This window comes from Lipophrys pholis (genome assembly GCF_963383615.2).
Source record: "Lipophrys pholis genome assembly, chromosome: 13".
NCBI lineage: Eukaryota > Metazoa > Chordata > Actinopteri > Blenniiformes > Blenniidae > Lipophrys > Lipophrys pholis.
In genome coordinates, this window is record NC_137632.1 from 21892261 (window position 1) to 21915595 (window position 23335).

The 23335-nt window shown below is 42.2% G+C and overlaps 1 protein-coding gene across 1 annotated transcript in view; it reads left to right on the forward strand.

Annotated features, from left to right (window-relative positions):
• Positions 1-2135: 2135 nt before the first annotated feature.
• LOC308118814 (tomoregulin-2-like) overlaps positions 2136-23335 on the forward strand; it is a 147642-nt gene continuing 126442 nt past the window's right edge. The window contains exons 1-2 of the mRNA XM_080478412.1: positions 2136-2847; positions 16020-16129. Coding sequence (XP_080334538.1) covers positions 2655-2847; positions 16020-16129 — 303 coding nt within the window. The 5' untranslated portion in view covers positions 2136-2654. The remainder of the gene's footprint in view (positions 2848-16019; positions 16130-23335) is intronic.

The following is a 23335-nucleotide window of genomic DNA, read 5'->3' on the forward strand; positions in this document are numbered from 1 at the left end:
TGTCTCCGTGATGGACTAGTGACGTGTCCAGGGTGTCACCTGCCTTCATCAATAGTCAGCTGGGATCGGCTCCAGCACCGTGATACCCAGTTTGGATGAAGTGGTGTGGAGGATGGATGGTTGGAAAAAGCGATGAGGCAATACAACGGCAAATGAAATCAAATGAAGTATTATTAAGAATAATTATTATAAAGAGGGGGAGAAAAAAAAAAACAGTGGATGCCTTTAATGCAGCGATTTCCAAACACGGTGGTGCTAAAAGATGAAGCGTTTACATTAAAAGCGAGAGCGCCACGAGACAAAAACCGCGGCACGTCTGGCCAAAGAGAGGATGTACCAACACGATTATACCTAAGAGGGTCACAAAGAAAATGGCTTCACAGAAACAATGGACAGTATCAGAGCTGAATGCATCTTTTGCTGTGAAAAACCGTCAAATGAAAGTTTGGAACTGTGCGAGCTGAGGTGGCACCAGTCCATTAAACACCCGGAGAAGGTGTGTGAACCCAGAGAGTTTATCCTCAGAGAAAAAAAAGAAGTCATTGTTACAGAATATAACAAAGGAATTGTATTTCACAAATAGTGTGTTATGAGGTGGACTTCTGACATGTTTTCTTCACGGCCTCAAGTGTGGCTCTATTGGCTGTTTTAAGCACTGTCTCCATTTGGTTATATTTTCTGTAATGGCTTGTTTCAGCTGCCCCCGTGTGGCTAAAAACGCAAGTTTAGATGAAGTGGAAAAGCAACATTGGTAATCATTTCTGATCATTTGAAACATTTCTATATAAATTTACTGGAAGGTTTGGTACTCTTGAGAAAAAGAAAAAAAAGTTTTTGTTGGATACTTGAGCATATTTATTCTAGGCTGTTGCACTTTCTTGGGTGGTAATCATTCCAAATCAAATATATACATATATATATATAAGAACTTCTGCTGTTTATGTAAGGTGTCAAAAGGTCCAAATCAACATAAGCTTCATCTCTGGAGCTGTACATCGGTCGGTTTCTTTTTCAGTTAGTACAATACTTCCTGCGCCTGTTGATGTTATGATGTCAATCCAAACTTGTAAATGAAGTGAGACTTTCACATGGAGCTCTGTCTTGCCCCGGGAATAGCGCTGCATGAGAGATTTCTGTCACAGTCATTATCACCCTAGCGCTGACTCACAGCAGTCTGGATGTTCTTAGCCATACAAGTGCATGTATGTGGAACTGAAAAGGACGGAATCATCAGTGTTGTGATCATTGTGATCTTCAAGTGTCAAGCCGTCAAAGTTCTACTGGTTTTGCAGACTGTTAATGTTGTTTTTTCATCCATAATATCAAGAGGTCAAGTGTCTTTATAGGCATGACAGACTTGGACAGCCTCCGCTTTGTCTCCCCTTCAGGGCTTTTCCATACACATGGCTTCCAATTTCCTCGGTTCAAACAGGGCGAGTGTTCTCAACCCCATGCTGGACTTGACCTCCTTCCCTCCCGCAAAGGCCTTTTCTTGCACTTTCTGCTGCGTCCATTGCCCACAGCATGTCAATTACTCTCCGACATCCCGCCCTGTGTGACAGCAGCAGCTTATATCCAAAAAATATATGAATAATATTGGAAAAAAATATATATATTTTTTTCGTTCTTCCAGATTGGCCTTAGGCAGAGACCCAGGAATAGCATTGGTGTCATTTCAAAGTGGAGCAATTATCCCAGGCCAGGCTGGACGAATCGATTCCTGCAGACTTTTTAAATGCTCCTGGCCAATTATAAAGGCAGTGCATCCTCTCCTCCCTGTGCTGCCAGTCCAGGAGCTGGCCACCACCTTCTGATAGATCCAACCCTGGAGCTTTCCTCCTTTCCCTTTTTTGTTTCTTCTTTTCTGGTAATTCACCTCATCTTTCCCCCTATTCTCTACGAGCGATAGAGAGAGAAAGAGAGAGAGCGAGAGAGTCTAACTGTTACTGAGGGGCGCCCCCTTCCTCTTCGCATCATACTCCACGTGATCATAACCAGCTGCTGGTGAGAGGATAGCGAGAGAGAGAGAGCGAGAGAGAGAGAGAGCGAGAGAGAGCGAGGGAGAAAGAGAGAGAGAGAGAGAGAGAGAGGAGAGAGAGAGAGGAGAGAGGCAAATGCCAACTGGCTGCGCCTCTGAACGCAGCGCACATACAAAGTGAACGGGAGGACCGCTGCTCGTCTCAGCTCGTGGATTCTATTGCGCAACTCTCCAAACCCTGCTCGTGGGATACTTTGGCTCCATCCTCTCCACTTTTGCAGCTCCACCACCTTCCTCCTGTATCATCCTCCTCTTCTCCCCCCCTCACATCTTCTCCTTCCCCTCATCCCCCTTTAGAGCATCCTCTTTTCCCCGCTCGCAAGTCGGCAACTTTTCGCCCCCCACCCCTCCATCCCAACACCTTTCCATCGCGTTTCTTTTCCCTCCCTTCTTCAATTATACTTGTTATTGCAGCAAGCAGTAGCAGCGAGCGTTCCTTGGATCGGGCGGAACCCGTTCGGTCGGTCGGTCTCCGCGGGGCACTGCTACATGGGGCGCACGGTCTCGAACGGAAAATGCTCCGCCGTCGGTCTCTAGGCGCAACACTCAACCTGCCGGGATCGGAGTTTTCGGTGCGCGTCCGCGTCTCTTCCGCACGGGGCCAGTGGTAGAGGAGATGGGTCCGTCCGTGACGGCGCGGGCACCCCTGGAAGAGCCCCGCCGCCTGCGCCGGTGGAGCGGGACGACGGGAGGCTGCTGGCTCCGGATCACCCTCGTCTCGTTTCTCGCCACTTTACCTGTGGAGCAGCTGCGCGCCTTCCCGTCCTCCCTCAGCGACTGCCAGACGCCGACCGGCTGGAACTGTTCCGGTGAGAGTCATTTCTTCATTATGATTATGACTAGAATAAAGCAGAGTTGCGCCAGGCTCTTGTACACCCGCTTCGCCGAATGCGCCAAACATCTTAAGTCCAAGTTGCGTGACGCTCGTAAAGGCAAAGTTTGGAGGAGCTCCTGTCGCAGACGCCTCTTGCTTTGTGATTTTTAAATTGGTGATCGCATGTTGCAGGGTTTTTTTTTTTTTTTGTGGGGGTGCAGGTGAGCCATCGGGGCTGCAGGAAGGATGCTATTTTTTTATTTATTTTTTGCTGTGGATTTGAGTTCGTCTTTGGTGCGTGACGGCGCCGCACCGCACCGCACACAGCTGGCCGTGTCACCTGGCAGGAGAAAAGGATCGATGATATCGATCAAAGTGGAAACCATTAAGGGATCTTTTTGTTTTGATGAGGGATACAGTGAGTGGATGGTTGTTGGATCGGAGGAGGAGGGAGCGGGTTATCGTATTATGTGCGCCACAACATTGTTTAGTTTGACGCGAAACACTTCGTCCGATCTGTGCCCCAACTTGATTATAAATGCCTCTCATCGCATCTCGGATGTTTTACAGCTCAAATCAACAATTCGACGAATCGCACCGAGGGGAGAATCACATTTTTTACTGGCTTATTTGGCACAGTGGCGGTTAGGATCAAGTGTTGCTCTAAATAAAACCGCAGTCGTGGTTTTTAATAGGCCACTGTGCTGTAAACTTGTTTTACCCCCCCCCCCCCCCCCCCCCCCCCCCCCTTCCTTGGTGCGCAAACATGAGAATAAAGAAAGGGAAAGAAGAATAAAGAGGCTGATCGGACCGGGCTGCAGAGCCTTTGCTCCCCTTTAGTAAATCATCCGACTGTGCCGCCATATATTTCCCCTGTCGCCTGTTCAAGTCTGAACCCTTAAAATAGCTCCAAGCCGATTGCACACACACACACACACACTGTTGGGCAGCAGCACTATTGATATTATAGCTCATCATAACAGCCTGCCATCCATATGGAGTCAATGCTGGCCGTTAGTGGCTGCAGCAGCCTGAAAAGAAGCCAACGGATGACATTTTAATGAAAAGAAAGAAGAGAGGGAGGGCATATCCTCCATATATTACAAATAACATGAGTGATGTGTGGCAGTGACAAGTAGTTGGAAGGATATTAAAAAGAAAAGGTTTACAATTACAGCTGACGCACTGTAAGTAGTATTGCCTGTCAGATGATTGAGGTTAAATGTTGAACACCCAAATGAATTTTGATCGGGACTAATTAAGTCAAGTTTAATTATAGACAAACAGGAGAGAATTCTGTTTCTTAGTGTAACCGTTGGGAGACTCCTCTCACCTCTGAGTGTGCACGTCACTAAATCAAATAGTGACTTGTAGGTTTTCAGTTCAGAGTTGCAGTTTCACTCTGAAGATAAAAAAAAAAAAAAATCTAGTAAGCATCAGCGGTTGTAATGACTTGGTCTAATCGAACACCTTCCTGTGATGCCTTCCGCAAGTTGTCTCCGTGCACGCCGGATCGGGCTGTAGGATCACTTTGTGTCTGCTGTCCATCTCGGGTGATGATTTGCAACGTGATGCATGATAATGGTGCACATCCTGGCCAAATACACCGCGCTCGCCTACCTTCCCCACTTACTGACATACTCTCGTGCATTTCGACGGAGGCTTTTATCCAGCACGCCTTGAAGGAGGCTTAAGTGCATGGGCAGAGAACCCTGCATGCATACTCGCACACACATATGCATCCAGCCGCCATCAGGATTATTAGAAAAGCGCAAGTGACCGTCCACCATGAAAACAAAGAAACGAGACCCTTTCTACGACAGCAACCTGGATAATAGGCTCACTGTAATTGCATATGGTGTAATTATCCTCTTGTCTGCATATTGTGCACTTTTGTGATTTAAAAACAACACAAATGTGTGACAGTTGTCCATCAAGTGAGAATGACAATGAAAAGACTGAACTCATCATGAAACTGTTTTTCAGTCAGACAGATAATTATAAGCGGTAGAGTTTGGATTTTTTGGGGGGGGGGGGGGTGAGGTACCACTTTCAGCAGTGCTGCATTTGAACAAGTGTTAAATTAGTTTTTGTTTGAGGGAATAAAAGGCAAACTGAAAAAAAAAAAAAAAAAAAAAAAAGGAACTTGGTTTGACAAAGATTGTCATTCTGTTTGGTGTGCATCTGTGGACGGCTTGAGGGACTGCCACTGAAGCCTTCAGTGAGGCAGAACAGAGGATCCCAAAATGATTCTGACACTGAGGGAGTCTTTGTTCTGCTGTGAATGCAGCACAGTCTTGAGTTTTGGTCTTGAGAGAGAGAGAGAGAGAGAGAGGGAGAGAAAGTGAGTGTGTGTGTGTGTGTGTGTGTGTGTGTGTGTGTGTGTGTGTGTGTGTGTGTGTGTGTGTGTGTGTGTGTGTGTGTGTGTGTGTGTGTGTGAGTGTGAGTGTGTCGTTACAATAAATGGCATTTGTAAAGTTGCACAAGTCAGGAGTTGTGAAAACATGAGCTCGAACTGTGTTAACCGAAAAGAACACTTTGCATTGTTTCTCTTTTCAAATCTGTAATACGTGACTTGTTTTTTCCTCCCTTGGTGATCGAATTTCTTTATCTTTACAAGGCGTAAACATGATGAATGAAGTAGGAAATACTGTTGTCACATGTGAGATTGAAGAGTAATGTTTGTCATTTCTACACGCTGCACTCTGTAAGACAAGTGGAATTGACGACTGAATTCTGTGTAGCTCTAAAAGTTTCTGGTGTTATCGCCGTAATACATTCCCATATGGTTAATAGAACACTGAAATGGAATTTTACTGTTGTTACTGCAATTTAAATGTGTTTTTATTCCCTGCCATGTTGTGTTTGTGACATGATAGGCTCATTCAATCAGAATTATGATTAGTTTTCTACATTTTGTATCCTGAATTGGCCAGTGTAACAGAGTGTAACAGTTGGATCTTAAAATTAAAGGACAGTCCGACTTTGGGACACAAATATTTTAGCTCCAATATGCTTAGTTTATGTATGTGAACTTTATACTCAGAAAAAATGTTTGCTGGAGTACCACAGGGTTCTGTGTTTGAGCTACTTAGCTTCCAAGCGTACAATTCCCATAGTAGATAATTCTTCTGCGCATGCAAGTAGATGGACAATAACAACAATGGCGGCCTCCAGAGTGTCATGACTCCCAATCCGTCTGAACAAATGTCTGTGTACTCGCCATTGATAATGTTTATAGTGTATTTTTCTCTGCACACGTGTGTGTGTGTGTGTGTGTGTGGTTTCACAACAAAAAAACAAAACAAAATGCACCAACTGATGGCCTGGCATGCTAATGAAAGCGTCTTCAGCATTTCTGCTGTTTCCATGTAAACTGATGTTATTTTTCAAAACCTTGTCCTGGAAACACAAACCTTTTCTGAAACAAAAATGCAAAATCGATGCATTTTCACTTGAAATGTTGCTCCTCAAACAGGGCCTGACACTCGCTTTTGCATGTTGATAAGTAATCTTTTTTTGCTTGTGTTTGGCCCCACTGTGATGTTTCAACAAAATCACAGATTGGAAAAGACTGTCTGCCTCGCCCTTTTTCTGAAAGGTAATCGGAAGCTCTGTCCAGATGTTCATCAGGAATAAAGCAGATTTTAACAGATTTTTGAAATTGTAGCTTTTATGCTATAAATTGCTCTACTTTTGAATTTAAGCATGGCTGTATGCTATATTTCGCCTTACAATTCTTACAAAACATGTTACGTAATCCTATAGGGGCTCTGCAGGGATATATGCACCATGAAAGTGTCATGGAAATGAAAGCATCCTCTCTCCAGAGGAATGCGCTGAAAGCCTGATGTGTTTTTCCTTCCTCATTGGTAATTCTGCACAATATATGTGTATGGAGTTGTAGGTTGAATGCTTTTTCAGTTATTCGTGATTACATAGTGAACAATAATTAGCCCCGTGATGGACTGCGGACCTGTCCAGGGTGCATTCTGCCTTCAACCGCAGTCAGCTGGGATCAGCTCCAGCAGCCTCTGACCCTGAACTAGACGAAACAGTATAGAAGATGGATGGACACCATAATGGAATGCAAACAACTATTTGGAATCTACACTCTCCGCTAGCTGGTCCTATTTAGCAGCTAAGTACCTCTCTGTCCACTTGTCGTAGGCGCTAATTTGGTGTTTTGTCCGATGCCGAGCAGGTTGCATGCAAATTGTTTGTCAGAGATTTATTTCTGCGAACAGCTGCTCATTTCTCAAACATTGCACAGGAAGCCGAAACAATAAGCTTAAAGGTGGTAGCGTGTCCCCCTAAAGCACTGACTGGAAAATGCAATATCAGCGTTTTCCTTTAAAGATGCAGTATGAAAGATAAATGCCATTCTTGTGTATTAAGAGGCAGTGCAGAGTCAAAAACTACAGCCTCACAGTTTTGGTTACAATTCATTCTGCATCAGATCTGAGATGTTTTAGCCTCTTTAAAGAGTCTAATAAAAAAATAAAAAAAAACATTACATACGGTACTTTTTAATATCCTTATGATCACATTACTGTTTAAGACACCTCTTGGTTTTGTCAAACCAAAATCTACCGAAGTTATCTCGTCGCATGGGCACTAACGCTTTCCTATTATACCACATACGCGTTTCGATTATAAACAAGCTCCCTGAACAAGAACAGCAAACTCTTTTAAGATCCATTGGGCAGGTTCTCAATCACCACAGTTAAAAATGCATTTAGTACCTTGTGTTTTTATTGTGATTACACAATCATTGGCATTTCGCCCATAATTGTTTGGCTTGTGCTACTTCAAATAAATGAGCATACTTTTTGTTGTCTTTTACACATGTATCAGGAGATTGATGCCAGCAATCAGATCACACACTTTGGCCATATTTGTCCTTTTTACGCTCAACAAAAACGAGTTATTCATCTCATCCTGATGGATCAGTTCGTTTGAATCGCAGATTACCGCATTGTAACAATGGTGTCTGCCATTCAGTACATCTTTTCGGTGGGGCAAATTCCTGTGAAGAAGCAAGAGTGCCTTTCTTCAGCGAATACCTCTGCTATTGTTGCCTCTGAAAGGGCATGTGATGCTCTGAAAGCTAAAGTGACATGGATGAGTGCAAAATCTGCAAAGCTGCCTGTAAATCCCATCAAGTGGAGTGAATTACCAGTAGTCTGGAGCGAATTGGCCATCTGCTTTCAAGATTTGTCAATGCAGCGGTCATGAGTACTTGCCTTGCTTGTTGCTCCGCCCCTCTGACAGTAAACAGTTGTCATGAGTGAAGCATGGGACAAGTCAGGACAAGGGTCCCGGGCCCTATTTACAGGATTTTCATGTGAGAATGAAAAACTTTTGCTGCGTTTTGAGAGTTCATTTACATGACAACAGTGCTCAGAGTCACTGAAAATTCAACTTTTTCAAAGCGGTTCCCAAGGTGGAACTTTTTGAAAATTGCTCTGTCTTCATTTTAATCGGGGGGAAGCGCCTGGGTTCTGACTCCTCATAGATGGCACCACGGCTGTTGTAAATAGTTCTTCTGCACGGGCAAGTAGATGGCCGTGATGACACCTGGCAGTGATATTATTGAGGTAAGTCCCCACAAGGCCTCCGACTTCCATCAAATTTAGGAACCATATGCAAAGGAGAGGCCCACTGGCTGTCGCCGCACGATACCCAGTCTCTCCATAGTGGGAAACTCCTCCTTAGCAATTGCCAACTTAGCAGCATTCAGCCGGCAAGGGCGCGCAAAAACTGGCGGCCCAGCCATGGGCATATGATATTCCACACCATGTTTCATGATGGAGGCTGAGAAGGTAGGGACTGTCAGTTCAGGGAACTCCGCCAGAAGCCGCTGATATACGCCCCCAGTAGTGAAGATATTGGTGAGGGACACCGCCCCTCCTTTCCCCAATGTGCAGGAGTAAGAGGAGAACGAGACGGCCTCCACCAGGCGGCAATTCGTCAGGTCCACTAATAGTCCCCTCCTGTTGCTGAGAGGAGCGTCTGCGCCTCGTTGAAAGACCGCGATGTTGTGTTGCGCGCCGACGTTTCAATAAACCCAGTTAACAAAACAACCCATGAACCCTTTAGTGCAGGGCTGCCTAAGTTCGGTCCTGGAGGGCCGGTGTCCTGCATGTCTTAGCTCTCTCCCTGTTTCAGCTTACCTGAATCTATTGATGATGTCATCACCAAGGTTGTGAAAAAAGCTCAATAACGAGCCCCTCATTGCAATCAGGTGTGTTGCAACTGTTAGAGAGCTAAAACATGCAGGACTCCGGCCCTCCAGGACCGAGTTTGGGAACCCCTGCTTTAGTGCGTCAGCTGGGTTGGTCTTCACGATGATTTCTAGCAAATAACAAGATCAGACTGGAGGCTTTCATAAAGACAGTGAAATTCCAATAGAAAAAAATGTCTGAAAAGACTGCTTTGAAATTATTAATTAGTAATTGGCTGGGATTTCTTTTAATCTTTTATTAATGAGTCATAATGAAATCCAGACCTCGACTTAAAAACCTGTTGCAAAGGTTAAAAAAGGAAACAATAGGTCCCCCAGCATGAAGGAGGTCAAGAGAGGATGTCTCACCACTGTGGTTGTTCTGCCTTCATTATTAATTCACTCTACTTAATTATTGAGCAGTGCAATGCTTAAAACAGGTGTGGGGGGGTGGGCTCCTCACTCCTCTTAGTGTAGTGAAATTCCAGGTAGATGAGAGGAGATGCATTTGGCTGACAAGCTCTCTGCTTTAGACAAGTAAGTGCTTCGCTTGCCATCTTAATCGTTAGCATATAAACATTACCTTTTCAATATTTGATGTTTGCCAGCTTGTTTTCGTTAATTATTCAGCTCACTGTAATCTCCTCCTGGAACGGCGGGGCGGGAACAGGAAGTATAAGTTTTCCTGGCCTCTGACACTCAACCTGTATCAACCAGCACCCATTAAAGTTGATTGTGTGTGTGTGTGTGTGTGTGTGTGTGTGTGTGTGTGTGTGTGTGTGTCTGATTGAAAAACAATAGGGGATCGCACATGTTGTAATGACATGTCAAAGTTGTGCATCAACGACGGCTGGAACCATCTTAACATACACATTACAAATTCATTATGTTTCAGTGTTGGGGGAAATGATGTAATATATTTTCAATAAATTGAAATGTCAGATTTATTTAAATGAGTTTTCAAGTCTTTACCAATGTTGGCCCTGTTTACATGACAACATTCCAAGTGACCACACCATGTCTCTGAAAAGTGCCAGCGGCAGACACACTGACAGTGATGTAGTCAGTATGCCGGGCCACCAGTGGGCGCTGTCGCTTTTTTTTGTAATGAAACCACACATACATGTGTGCAGGGAACATTACAATCGAGAATACCCGACATTCGTCTGGACAGATGACAAATTGGATCCTATTAGGGGAGAATCTCAACTAGAATACTACCGATACGAACAATAACACTAGACTACGTACTGGGAGTCATGCCTCTGCAGAGGCCGCCATGTTTGTTACTCGTGCATGAGCAGAAGAACTATTTACCACGGTGGAGGCGTGCATGTGCAGTAACAGCGGTCTGTAGCCTCCGCCTGTCTCTGCAGGGGGGAGGGACTCGCGAGCATGGAAAAAAAAAGTTCCACCTTGTAAATTCTTAAATATCAAATCGAATAGTATCGTACTGTATCGAGGTACATACTGTATCGTAACGTAACTTAACATAACGTATCGTATTGTATCGTAAAGTATCGTACCTTCACTGACAATACCTTGCCATAACCATGACTACTAACACTAGTCCTTGAAAAAATTATTGGAAAATAAGTATATCAAGAAATTGCATCAAGTTTTCTCAGCATTTAAACTATTCAGGTTCCTAGTGGACAGAGCTGTTTTCTGATAGACATATTGTATAAGACTCATTAAAATAATTAAGCCTCCCTGTGATTTACTATTGTAGCAAAAACCACCTAACCTAAGATTCTGAACCTGAAATTCTACACCAAGACAAGACCAAGACTTTAAGGAGCCGAGAGCCAGTCAAGACCAAGGCCACACAACACAATGTGCTACTGCTTTGCAAAGTCATATAACATATTACGAATATATAGGAAAGAAAAGTGCAATTAATCACAATCAATTCACAATTGTGCTGTCAACAAAAGGCCACATTTTAATTGACAGCCATAATCACTTTCCCCCAAGGGCTCAAAAATCAAGGAAATATGACCAGAAACAACAAAGTCAACAGATTTAGCAATTTTCCTCTCATTGGATGAGGCCACACATTTCAATTAATGCCTTTTTAATACATCCACGTGTTTCCTTCAGTGATCAATGAAAAGCATTTTACAAAAATACTACTGGAGTACCTTTACAATCAGAATTTATTTTTAAACCCAGGTTCACAGTAATTAATTAGAAATGTTATCCTAAAGGTCTTCCAGTCAATTAATCACTCTGAATTGGTTTAGTACTATTTTAGCAAATATAATATAACAGTAACTCATTATATTTCACTGATTTATTACCACTCAGTTCTGATCTGCTTTATATTTATTTCCCTGGTGACAGATTTAATTCTTATTGTCAATATGAGAAGCACGGCGAATCATAATATTTTGAATTAGTTATGATTTGAAGCTTCTAAATGTCGCAGTTTGAACAGTTTGATTTATTTATGTGCTCTTTTCTTGTGGTAATTTACAATTCATGGTTTTACATTCTTCTAATGTTGGCCAAATAAGACTGACAAGAGTATTTTTTTTTCCTATGTCAATGGTGAGTCGTCTAATGTTTTCCTCTGCATGAAGCACATGTTGTCATCACTGGCAACCGACTAAATGAGATTAGTGCAGTTTTCTTAAAGTGGTTGGCCCCATGTGTTTTTAAAAAGCGATCATTGTGGAGCATTTACTCTGTTCTGTGAAGTGATTTACATCCAGGACAAAAGCTGATATGTCACTTGTAAAGAGTTCCCGGAAACAATCTCTTTAGTGTCACAACAAAGTGTCGCTGACGCTTGTAAGACGATAAGGACGTCTCCGGTAGGAGCGAAGGCCTCAAAGTGACTGATTACAAGCAATGTTCACTCATTTTTCCTTACCTTTGCCCAAAAAAACTTCAGAAACCAAGAGAAATACAGTTTCAGATAATGTCGGCGAAATAATATTTGTATCTTTCTTGTTATATTTCTTTTATTTCTCGTCACATTTCAACTTTTTTGTTGTCGATAGCCGACTGCCCTCGGGACCTCGAACAAAATACAACCCAACCGCACAATTTGTAGTTTGGAGTGAATGATTCCTGCTTCTTATGAGTGTGTGGACGCTGCGACAGTAACCCTTTTCAGACACGCGCACGGCGTCTGAATATAGTGCTTCCCGAGACACCCAGCAGCAGGTCCTAAAAAGGAGCTGATACTTCCGATCACTTGTACGCACGTAGCCAGTAATATGATTGCCACCATAACAATGCCCCTCTCCAGTGAGTATCATCCACATGCCAGCTGCCTGGGTGCCAATTCTTTCCTCTTTTTTTTTTTTTTTTTTTTGTTGGCTTTTCAGACTGCCTCGTATGGCCCTCTCGGGGGGGCTGAGGGCTTTGTTCCACCCGTGCACTCCAAGCGTCGAGACCTCTCATGTGACCGTTCTTGGCTGGGTGATTGTATATTTGCACAGAGAGCTCACACTTTGCGGTCGTTCAGGCTCCTGGCAAATAGCAGGTTCGTTTTAGCACCGGCTCCTCTTCCTTAGGGTATTATTGCCTGATAGGCTGTTTCATGCCAAGGAGGGCTTTCAGAAGTGAGGAAGAGCGTCGCCCATTACAGCCGGGTTACAGAAGGTGCTGCAGAAGGGTTCATTATAAGAAGATGTCTCTGAACCGCATAGAGACGAGCTGGCTCACACCGTGGGAAAGGACATTGAGAAGATCACTTTATATTTTTTCTTGAATGTACTTTTTAAAAGTTTTGACAGTGGAACAAAAATACACGGTCTGCATGAACTTTGCCAAGGTTTTTCGATAAGAACAGATCTCGTGAGATTTGGAATCAATAGTGTCGAGATGATAAGGTTATTTGAAAGTAGTTCATTAACATGGAAATCACCTGTAACTGAAGATTTCACAAAGGCTTTGATATGATTTCACTCTGATCACCCAAATAATACCTACTCTGTATTCACTGAGTCGCAAAATTTTAACTCTTGTTCATCTCTGACTGAGATTAAGGAAAACGTCAAGCTGCGTTATTTGTGAATATCTTTAGTTCAACATTGTGTCAAAAGAAAACATTAGTTTAAGGTCTCTTGAGTGGTTCGGTTTGAGATTTCATCTTTGCAGACTTATTTCATGAGGCGCTGAAAACCCTGTATTGCTCAGTCCTTAACAGTAATAGTCATGAGTCCACTCTCAATTTGTCTTGTTTTGAAACAAATAGGTTAAGAAATAATTTGCATGCATAGTTTTCCCATTTAAATGATTCTCCTTGAGGCTGTAAAGCATGAACTGAGACAGACAAATGAACAAAAGCCTCATTATTTATCTCTGAACATCAAAGATGAGCATCTTTGATGTTTACGCCCTGCTTCAGATTCCAGTTTCTCCACGGCTTCTGAACTCCGGGCTCTTCTTGACTTCCTGTCTTGTTTTAATTGATGCTTCAGTATACAGAACAAAACTCCAAAGCCTAAATCCTGCAAAAAACAAAACAAAACAAAAATTGAAATGCCTTTTTTAACCTAGTTTTTAGTGGACGAAGTTTCTCAATGTGTTCAGGCTAAATGTGGTCTGTGCAGAAGTGTGTTGACAGCTGAGAGTTTTTGTTCTCTGGGAGTGAAAGTTGAAATGGAAAATATCTGAGACGAAGATCCCATTTACACAACGTTTTCAATTGAAAACGCAAAACTTTGGTTGTATTTTTCTGTTTCCACGACAACGGTGGTCAGAGCCACTGACACCCCAACTTTTTGAAAAACAGCTCCTAAGGTGGAACTTTGTGAGAATGCTTTGACTCCGTCTCCGTGGAAACGGGAAATAACTTTTTTTGAAAAGCTACGAAATCATATTTTGCGGAAATGGCGTAAAACACAACTTTTCTGAAACGCTGCTACATGCCTGAGTAGGCGGACAGTAATGACAATGTTTGCCTCCAGTCCGGGGACTTAGTAGTTTTGTAGTTGACAGTTGTCCAATAGTATAGATCGATAGATACTCTCTACTCACTACACCATCTTATGGCACAGAATGGTACTACACAGCTAATACTTCCTGGAACTTGTTAACTTGCCAAACTTTAGTGGCACATTTTTTTCTTGAATTACAAATTTGTAATTGATGTCATTATATTTCATTTTAAAGAAATAAAGTTTACTATCGTGGACACAATATATAAAGCAGTAGGGTGAACTTAAATTTTGAGTTTAATGTTGGATTGACAAACAAATTAAATCGTAGAACTATGAATACAATATTTTTTGCGACTCAGATCAAACATTTGATCTCGATTTTGTGGTTTATTCAGCAAAAGCCAACAGATTAATGTTAATATTTATTTGAATTAGTGTCTGTACCAATCTCCAGCATACAAGTCTGATGTTATCTTTCTTTTAACTCATTTGAGTAAACTTAAAGAAATCAGGCCATGTGCCGGGGTCTTTTCAGGACATGGTCACCATAACCAGCTGCTTGCTGCAGCACTAAACACCAATACAAGAGCAACAAGAGCAACAAAGTAAATAGGTCACAAACCTCAATGCTGAGCTGAAACTTTTAACTTCTGTTCTTATAGTGACAAAAGTTTCAAATTGTCAGGCCTATTTTTCCATAAGTATTCAGTTAATATTACAGAAAACTGAGTGATTACTTCAACTTCATTGCAAATATTAAGTGCAAATTGCCACAGCACTACGAATGAATTAATAGACTTTTTTTTTTTTTTTTTGCATCCCAGGCAATTTATGCAAATACTTGCAAATGACAGTGATGAGCTAATAAGTACACTGGTGTGTGAGTTGGGTTTTATAGTCTCTCAAGGCTAATGCAGCAGCTTGCGTGGCTGCATATCAATGTTAGATATTTACACTAAGTTCTATGCAGTATAAACAAACTGAGAGAAGAGGGTCCCCTTTGGGGAGACTAAAAACTAAACATTGCCGGATCCCTTCATGTTTTTTGGTTGTTTTTTTTTTTAATCAGGAATCTTGTTCGAGTGAATATAAATCACCGGTTTTCATTCTCAAACATTTTACTCACGGTGGGTTTAGATCGCCGGCCAGTGCAATTTTTTTTTTTGTTATTTTAACTGCTGATTTGAATTTCAATCTGCAGGCAAATGGGAAAACATATAAATTGGCATTTCTATAATGTTTTTTTTTTGACTTTCGGTTGTGTGTAGACCCTCGTGCTTTGCAAAAGGGGTCATGCTCTTGGAGTGGCTTTTTGCAAGCAGTCAGTTCAGGTAGACTAATAGCCCCTGAGCCCAGTCCTCAGCCTCATGCCCACGTGACTCTCTTGATTTGATTCAGGATGCTTTGTTGGAGTCATTTGAGATCCCTAACGCAGCCTGAATCCGATCAGACCCCAGGTTTGCCTCTTCAGGACAACAACGCCCCGGGACTCTGTCTTTTCGTGCGCAAACAAATTACAAACGGGAAAGTGATTAAATAAATGAAAAAAAAAAAAAAAAAGAAACATAACAAATGCAGATGCTTCTATACAAAACACAAAAAAAAATATGCACATGATATTCTACAGTCACCAGATGTCACCTCGATTAAACACCTGGGAGATTTTTGGACCAACAAATCAGACGGCACTCTACACCAATCACCTCCACCATCATTAAACAGCAAATCCAAAAAAAAAAAAAAGAAAAGCAAAACAACAGCTTTTTTTTTCTCTAGTTGAATCCAGAGAGTGGTATTTAAAAAAAAAGAAAAAAAGAAAAAAGTGTTGTATCATTTTGGCAGCTAAGGACAAAAACTGGGCGCGCATTGTCTTTTCAAATAGCACAGTGTATAATCAGAGGGTTGCATCGTGCTGCGGGAGCCATGACTAATGGCACTCGCTCATTATGAATGACCCTGGATGGGGCCCGGGTTAGAGTGGCTCCGGGGCTGAACACAGAAGCACTTTATCACTCACGTCTCTTGTTGGCTTTGGTCCTCCAGGTTTTGATGACCGGGACACAGACCTGTTCCTGTGCGACACCAACACATGCAAGTTCGATGGGGAGTGTCTAAGAATCGGGAACATAGTGACATGCATTTGCGATTTCAAGGTAAGACCTCATGTTATTTCGTGTTCATGTTGAATGTTTACTGTGGTGGATCCTTCCGTGCTGAGCTGTCCGCGTGCTCCTGGGGTCTGCGAGAGTTGCGTTTGCGCATCCAGAGATGTTCAGGGTGATGTTTAAGAGCCGATCTCGAAAGGTAAAGAATCCATCCAAACAGTGCCTTCGTCTACAGTACGTGGTTATAACTACATTTTGTGAATGTGATTTTCAAGCTTGTTGCACAAACTTGACGTCTGTAAATTATGTGCATGAGGAATAGCACATCTTGAAATATGTGTGCGTATAATGAACACACAAATACTGAGCTCCCCAAACTTTTACTTCTTTCTGCAATACGTTTCACATTTGTGAATACCACAAAACTATTTAAACTTGATGCTATCTGCTCACGAGTCCATTAAAAAAACAAACATTTTCTATTCATGACCCAATAAAGTGCACTCAATTTTGTTTCAGTTGTTGATAGATTTTATGACTCAGGCACATTTTCTTTAACAGAAAGTGTGTAATTATGTGGTCGATGATTTAATTTATATCAAGACAACAAGAAAAGTTTTACTATCTACTGAATGATAATTAATTTCCTAAAAAAAATCTCTCTATATATATATATTTTTGCTTGATTGTTTTAGTACTTTAGCAACTGTATCAGACCATGTTTGGTAAATTCCTCATTGTTTGAATTTTTTTCCAAGTCAATAACGATCACTAAATACAATATAGAAGATTTGTACTACAGTATATATTGAAATGGTGGCGCAGTGGTTACTGCCTCACTGCAAGAAGGGTGTGGCCTCTCTGTGTGGGGTTTGCGTGTTGTTCCTGGACATGGACGGATGGCTGGATGGATGGATGGATGGATGGATGGACGGACGAATGGATGGATGATATTCAAATTGATGTCATTTTGGTGGGATTTTGAAAAGGGTTGAAATTATGACAATTCTACATCAAGCTTCCCATCATCAAATACTTTGAACAGAATACTTGATCAGATTCTGTATTATATAAAAAAAACCGAATCTGCATTTAGTTAATAATAATGTTGGATTTTAGTTCTTCATAACCATTTTTGAAAAATATAGCAACGAATCCATTGAATGAAATTGGTTGGAAGTTAGTGTGATTTTGACCAATTTTACATTGTGAACTTTTTTAGACGCAAAAATAACGGCCATAAAATGCAAATTTAACCAAATTTCACCTGAGTGACTAAAGAGAAAATAACTGAATTATCCATCAATAATAGCTGTATTGCAATAGGCATCTGATAAAGGGTCAAATCATCATCTGAAGATTACTATATGGATTCAGTTTTATTATTTCTGTCATTGTGTTTTTATTCTCGGCACTCCCAAGCTGTGCGTGATCTACTGTTGCACCTAAATGTCTCAACAGCTTTTGCTGCCTGTTAAACATGCTCCTCACTTCACCCTTATCACATACGTTGGATACTGTCAACACGGTTTGTTTGTCCTTCTTGTGGCTCGGGTTCTGTGAACAAAGCCCACAAATATGAAGAAAAGCCTGGTTTTTATTGACGTGTTGGAAAATTCCATCCCATTGTACACTTATCAATATAGTTTCCTTTTACTGTCAAATTGCATGATTTGGTTTTTCCTCTTTCAAATAGTATAAATCACAGAGGCCCACCCACTTGTTATATAATCCATCATATTTACTGTCCGAGAGTAGACCACACTTTCTGTGTGTAATTTCATTTTTTCTGTGGGATCTGGATCCATGGACTAGAATAAAAATCTTACACTCCAGTGCATCACATTTTACAGATTTCAGGCTCAAAGTGGTTGAAGGTAAATAATCTTAAGTGAGAAGTTGAATAAGCTAAACATTGTTGACATAAATGGCAGTATATTTCCGCGTCTGTATTTGTATTTCAAAAATCTTGTATAATAATCAACCGAATCGAAAGCCATCGTCTTGATTAGACGTTGTTCGCTCCGAGGGACGGCTGTTCGGTAGCGGGAGGCCGGTTTACAGCTCCCAGTGAAACCCCATGTCACTGCCCCGCCTCACTGCACACACTCTCCACATTCATAAACAAAGCCGCCGCCGCCGCCGGAAGCGAAGACTGTAAGGCCGTCGTTACTGGCATAAATCTGGGAAATTAGGCTGTTCTTGATAATGACTCATACTTAACTTTACGACCAGGCCCGTAATAAAAGCGGAGCAAGCCAGTCAGCCGGGTATTGATTTTAGCGTAACGTTTGCGAGCTCTGCCGATGAATATGCCGCGCGGCGGCCTGCGATAAACGAAGCCACCGAGATCCCGGAGCCGCAGCGCGTGTTCCCGTCCGTCGCTTTTATCAGCGCGTCATCAGCGCGAGCAGGCACTACGCACGCTGACACTCGATTGGTCACCAGCTTTTATCTCAATTTCGTACTTCCCTGGGAGCAAACGTTAACAGAGGCCTGCAGATAAATGACATTACAGCTCCATTCCTCTTCGGGAGATCTCACACTGATACCGCTGTGCACTGAGGCGCTCTCTGTGCTCTCAAGAGAAGAAAAAAAGAAAAGAAAAGAAAAGAGCGGGTCGCGTCGCGTCGCTATTTCTGGCTTAATACCACGAGTCCGAGGTCAGCCCCAGCCTCACATCTCCTGCTCGCTTGTGTGCGGCGTTCCCGATGTCACCGTCTTTGTTTCGTCAGGCATGTAAACACGACCCTCTGCACCCTGCAACGGTTGCCATGCCCGGAAATAAGCAGTCACTCCCAATCAGCGTCACATACGATAAAGACCAAGATCTCCTCCGGAGCGTCCGTCGGGCTGTCGGAGGAGACGTGGCAGTCGCATGAATTCGCATCTTTTCGGGGTTTCCTCTGTTCAGCCAGAATGTGCGGACGTGTGCATGCATTTTCTCACAAAAGTGAGCGCGAAAGAGACATGCAAAGGCGCTGTACGGAAAGCAAGCGAGCTTGATGTGGTGGAATCAATGGACACTATTCATCGCAGAGATGCATTAGATTCGCCTGACACGGACTCTCCAAAGAATGAAGACTTTCACTCCTGAACCGGAGTCGAACTGCAAAAAATGCAGTTTTGTGTCTCAGAGAAAAGGGGGGGGAAAAAAAGCAGCTTTTTTTTTTTTTTTTTTCAGCGAACGCGACACACTGACTAATCACGTAACGTTTCGTCGTAATTCATCTCACAACAGCTGCTGGGAAAGATTAGAATAAGCTATTTTTGTCAGTTTGGTTTTCCTTAATGTCAGGTCACACCGCTTATCCCCAAAGGGGTCGTCTGGCCTAAAAATATGTGGGCCCATGGCACTGTGTGAAACACTTCAACTAAAACTGTCCACCAAAGGGTAAACGGCACATTTCAGTGCTCGGAGTAATGGGGCTTTGTGATATATAGTTAAAGCTGGGAGGCGCTGGACCGCTGCCTCATAACCACACACACACGCACGCACGCACGCACGCACGCACGCACACACACACACACACACACACACACACGCGCACGCCCACTGTTCGAGCTGTTGTTTGTTCACCGTCTCCGAGCTCGTTTTCCGACGTAATTGGGGTAGTTGACTGCAATCTAAAGACAGGAGTCGCAGGAAACGATTTGATTGCATGCTGAAAGCAGTTTTTCTGGAAAGAGCGATGTAAATCTGGACATTTTTGAAGCAAAAAGTTTTCTTTGTCAAACATAAAGCCAAACATCTATTGACTATAGGAAGAAATCACAGGGCAACAGCAAGTTGGGGACTGTGGTTGCTTCCTTGGAAAAACTGAGAATGACTCCATGCTGTACAGTTTTTGAGGGAATTCCAACATTTTAAGATGTTTAATAGAAAAAGCAGTGAAGATCTGTGGAAATTATATTGACAGATTAATTCATTTGTACTGTATTTATGAAACTAAAAGTCGGTCCTGAGTTGTATCTGTTAAAAAAAAATGCATCATGAAGAGCAAAAAGCTTATAAGTTGCACTATTTTTTGATATTTTTCATGCCATGACATAACTGAACCTTCAATAAACATCTGCCACAATTGATCTGAATCGTCAAATTTGTTCCTCAGCTCGAGCCGATAGCTTTTAGCCCACGATGAGGATTTGTGTTGTTATCCAGTGACACCTTGATGATTTATACCGACATATTTTTTTTACAAAGAAGTCACTTTTTATTATAAGTCACACAACCGGCCAAACAGCTAGAAAATGCGGTCATTTGAACAAGACCAATATAACGATGAATGAAAACATACGAATGACAACAAATCAAAAGTTTAGTGTAAGGAATTACAGCTATTTCCTGGATTTTTACACATTCACCAGTTTCTACTTTACTTGACAAACAATCACAAAAAAAAAAGAAATCCGAAAGTCTCCCCGTCACAGTAAAGTGTTGCAGGGTCACACACACAAACACACACACACACACACCACACACACACACACACACACACACACACACACACACACACACACACACACACACACACACACACACACACACACACACACACACACACACACACACACACACACACACACACACACACACACACACACACACACACACACACACACACACACACTCACTTTCACACCTAAAGGCAATCGAGAGTCACCAGTTCGCCTCCAGCACATGTTTATGGACTGTGAACATACAGAAAGGCTCCTTGCTCTAATTCACACTTTGACTGTCGACCTTGCTGCTATGAGGCGATAGTGCTAACTGCTACAGCCTCTTCTCAGACTAATGTGGGAAAAACGCTGTCTGCTGTCACCGCATAGGATTTCTGAAAGCACATTTATCTTCACAAACACACTCAGTGTAAAATGGAGCTGGAACAGTTTTTGGGTCCAGTTTGTAATATGATTATGATGAGAGGGGCATCGCTCATGTTTCATCTCGCACAATAAACGTCGTGCACCATGACTCACTCGGCATCCACTCACTGAACGTTCAAGGTCCCAATTACAAGACAGCGTTTTTAAGTGAAAACATTCAGTGAAAGATTTCATTGCGTTTTGGGTGTCTGTTTACATGACAACGGTGCTCGGAGCCACTGAAAACGCAACTTTTTGAAAACGCTCTGACTCCATGTCTCCATGTGAACGGGTGGAAATGCAGCTTTACTGAAACAAACAAACAAAAAAATGGACGTTGTCTTGTGAACAGGGCCTCATATTGTTGTTTATGTCTCTTAATAATTCTTCGTTGCTAATCTGGGTATTCTGTTTGACCCAGTTTCCCTGATTGGGATTAATACATTTGGCTCAGACTATCATGCCCCCCTCCAGAAAAATGAAATGATTTATTTTTGGAGTAATAATCTTTTGTGAAAAGATAAACAGGGAGGGATTGCAGACATGGTCATTCATCCTCATGCCGGCACCAGCAAAAGGTGGAGTACATCCGCCCAACACAGAAAGACACCCAATAAGCCTGCATTACACATACATGACACAATCATCGCTCATGGGTAATCTTACATTCATAGTCCATGATAAAGCAGCATAATGTTGGCTTTGCCTTTATTACATGTTGGTACGGTGGCTGGCAAAGGAACCTTTTGACACGAGTTGTTGTTGTATTTATTCTACATCTGCTTACAGTTGTTCCAATGCATTACCGGAAAAGGAATAATGCCACTGAAATGCAAATCAGTGTAGCAGGTTAAGCACTTAATTCAATTTGCCTTGAAGAGATGGAGGGTTTTGGGTGGCAGAGGGTATTGTTTACCGATCAGGAGCATAATTACCATATACATGTGGGCTGTTAATAACAGTACTTACAAAGTAAATCTGCCTTTTACGGGGTAATTTGTGGGGTTTTTTTTCAAGCTCAAAGTGGGTTAAATTGTCTTAGAATCAAAAGAGTGTTTTCCAACACACGAGACTTTTATTGATTTTCAAAATAACAATCTCATATGAATCAAATAAGAATCTGCCAACTAAACACAATCAAATCTATTTTTATTAGATCATATTAACTCAGTTGTGATCAGTTTTGTGAATCAAACATATTTTGTTACTGTGTTCATTTGTTGGGTAGAATCCAATAACTACGTATTTAAAAGCAAGTCCTGAATTGTTGGTTTTTATTTATGACAATCCTCTAAAATTGTTTCTTGACACTTCTGCAACAACATTTTGCTTTGAGCTCAGGTGACCCTCGCATTGTCAAGTGAAAACTGAAAATTTGTGTTGCGTTCCACGTGTCTGTTTATACAACAACTGCTTGGAGCCACTGAAAATAAAACTTTTTGAAAAGAAGCCCTCAGGTGGAACTTTTTGAGAATGCTCCGACTCCAAGGAAACAGAGGAAAATGTAATCTTTCTGAAATGCTGATGCTCTGCATGTGCGCCATGTGCGAGTCGATAGACTATAACAACAACGGCGGCTTCCAGCCGGGACTTGGGAGGTTTATAGTTGAGAGTCACCGTAACAACAATCCAACATGAAACGTTGTTGTGTAAGTAGGTGTTCATTTCTTTTTGATTTGATTTTCTTCACCATCGTATTCTGTGACTTCAGTTGTACTTTCTCATTGATTAAGTTGTCTGGCCATATAATACCACGAGTCGGTGAAGGAATCATTAAAATGACAGTTTTGGCCCAAAAATTGCTCCTAAAATCTGGAATAGAATCCGTATAAACTTAGCCTTGGTTGAGAGAAAAGTGAAATGCACAGGAATTGTTTTTGAAAGGCATTCAAGCCTCAGAGGGCAGACCCCTTTGGAAAGCACAGTGTGAGTAGATGCAGTCGGTCTGTTTACATGTTAGATGTTGCACTGCAGCAGATTGTGAGTGGAATACGGGTGATCAGGTCCAAGGTTTAAGGCGCCTCCCGCGGAAGATGTTGCGGATGAATGGGACACAGATGTTCCCGCAGCAGATGTAAGTAATGCGACGGGTCGTTTGTGTCGGGATTACTCACAGCCCATCACTGCTGACTCCCAACCGGAGTCTGAAGTTGCTCCTCTTGTTCCAGGTAGGAAGGATTAGGTGATTACGGCAAATGCTGGTCTGCAGCTGGCACCAGTAACCTCATTCATGTCCATCTTCATAATGTGTCCAGCTCATACTCATATCATGGTGATGCTGCTTGATCCCTGAGGTTCTAGTTAAAGTATGTTAGTGCAGTGTGGCTTATTTCCCACAGAATTCTTTTTGCATGTCGTAACATATTCATGGACTGGGGTTGTTATTTC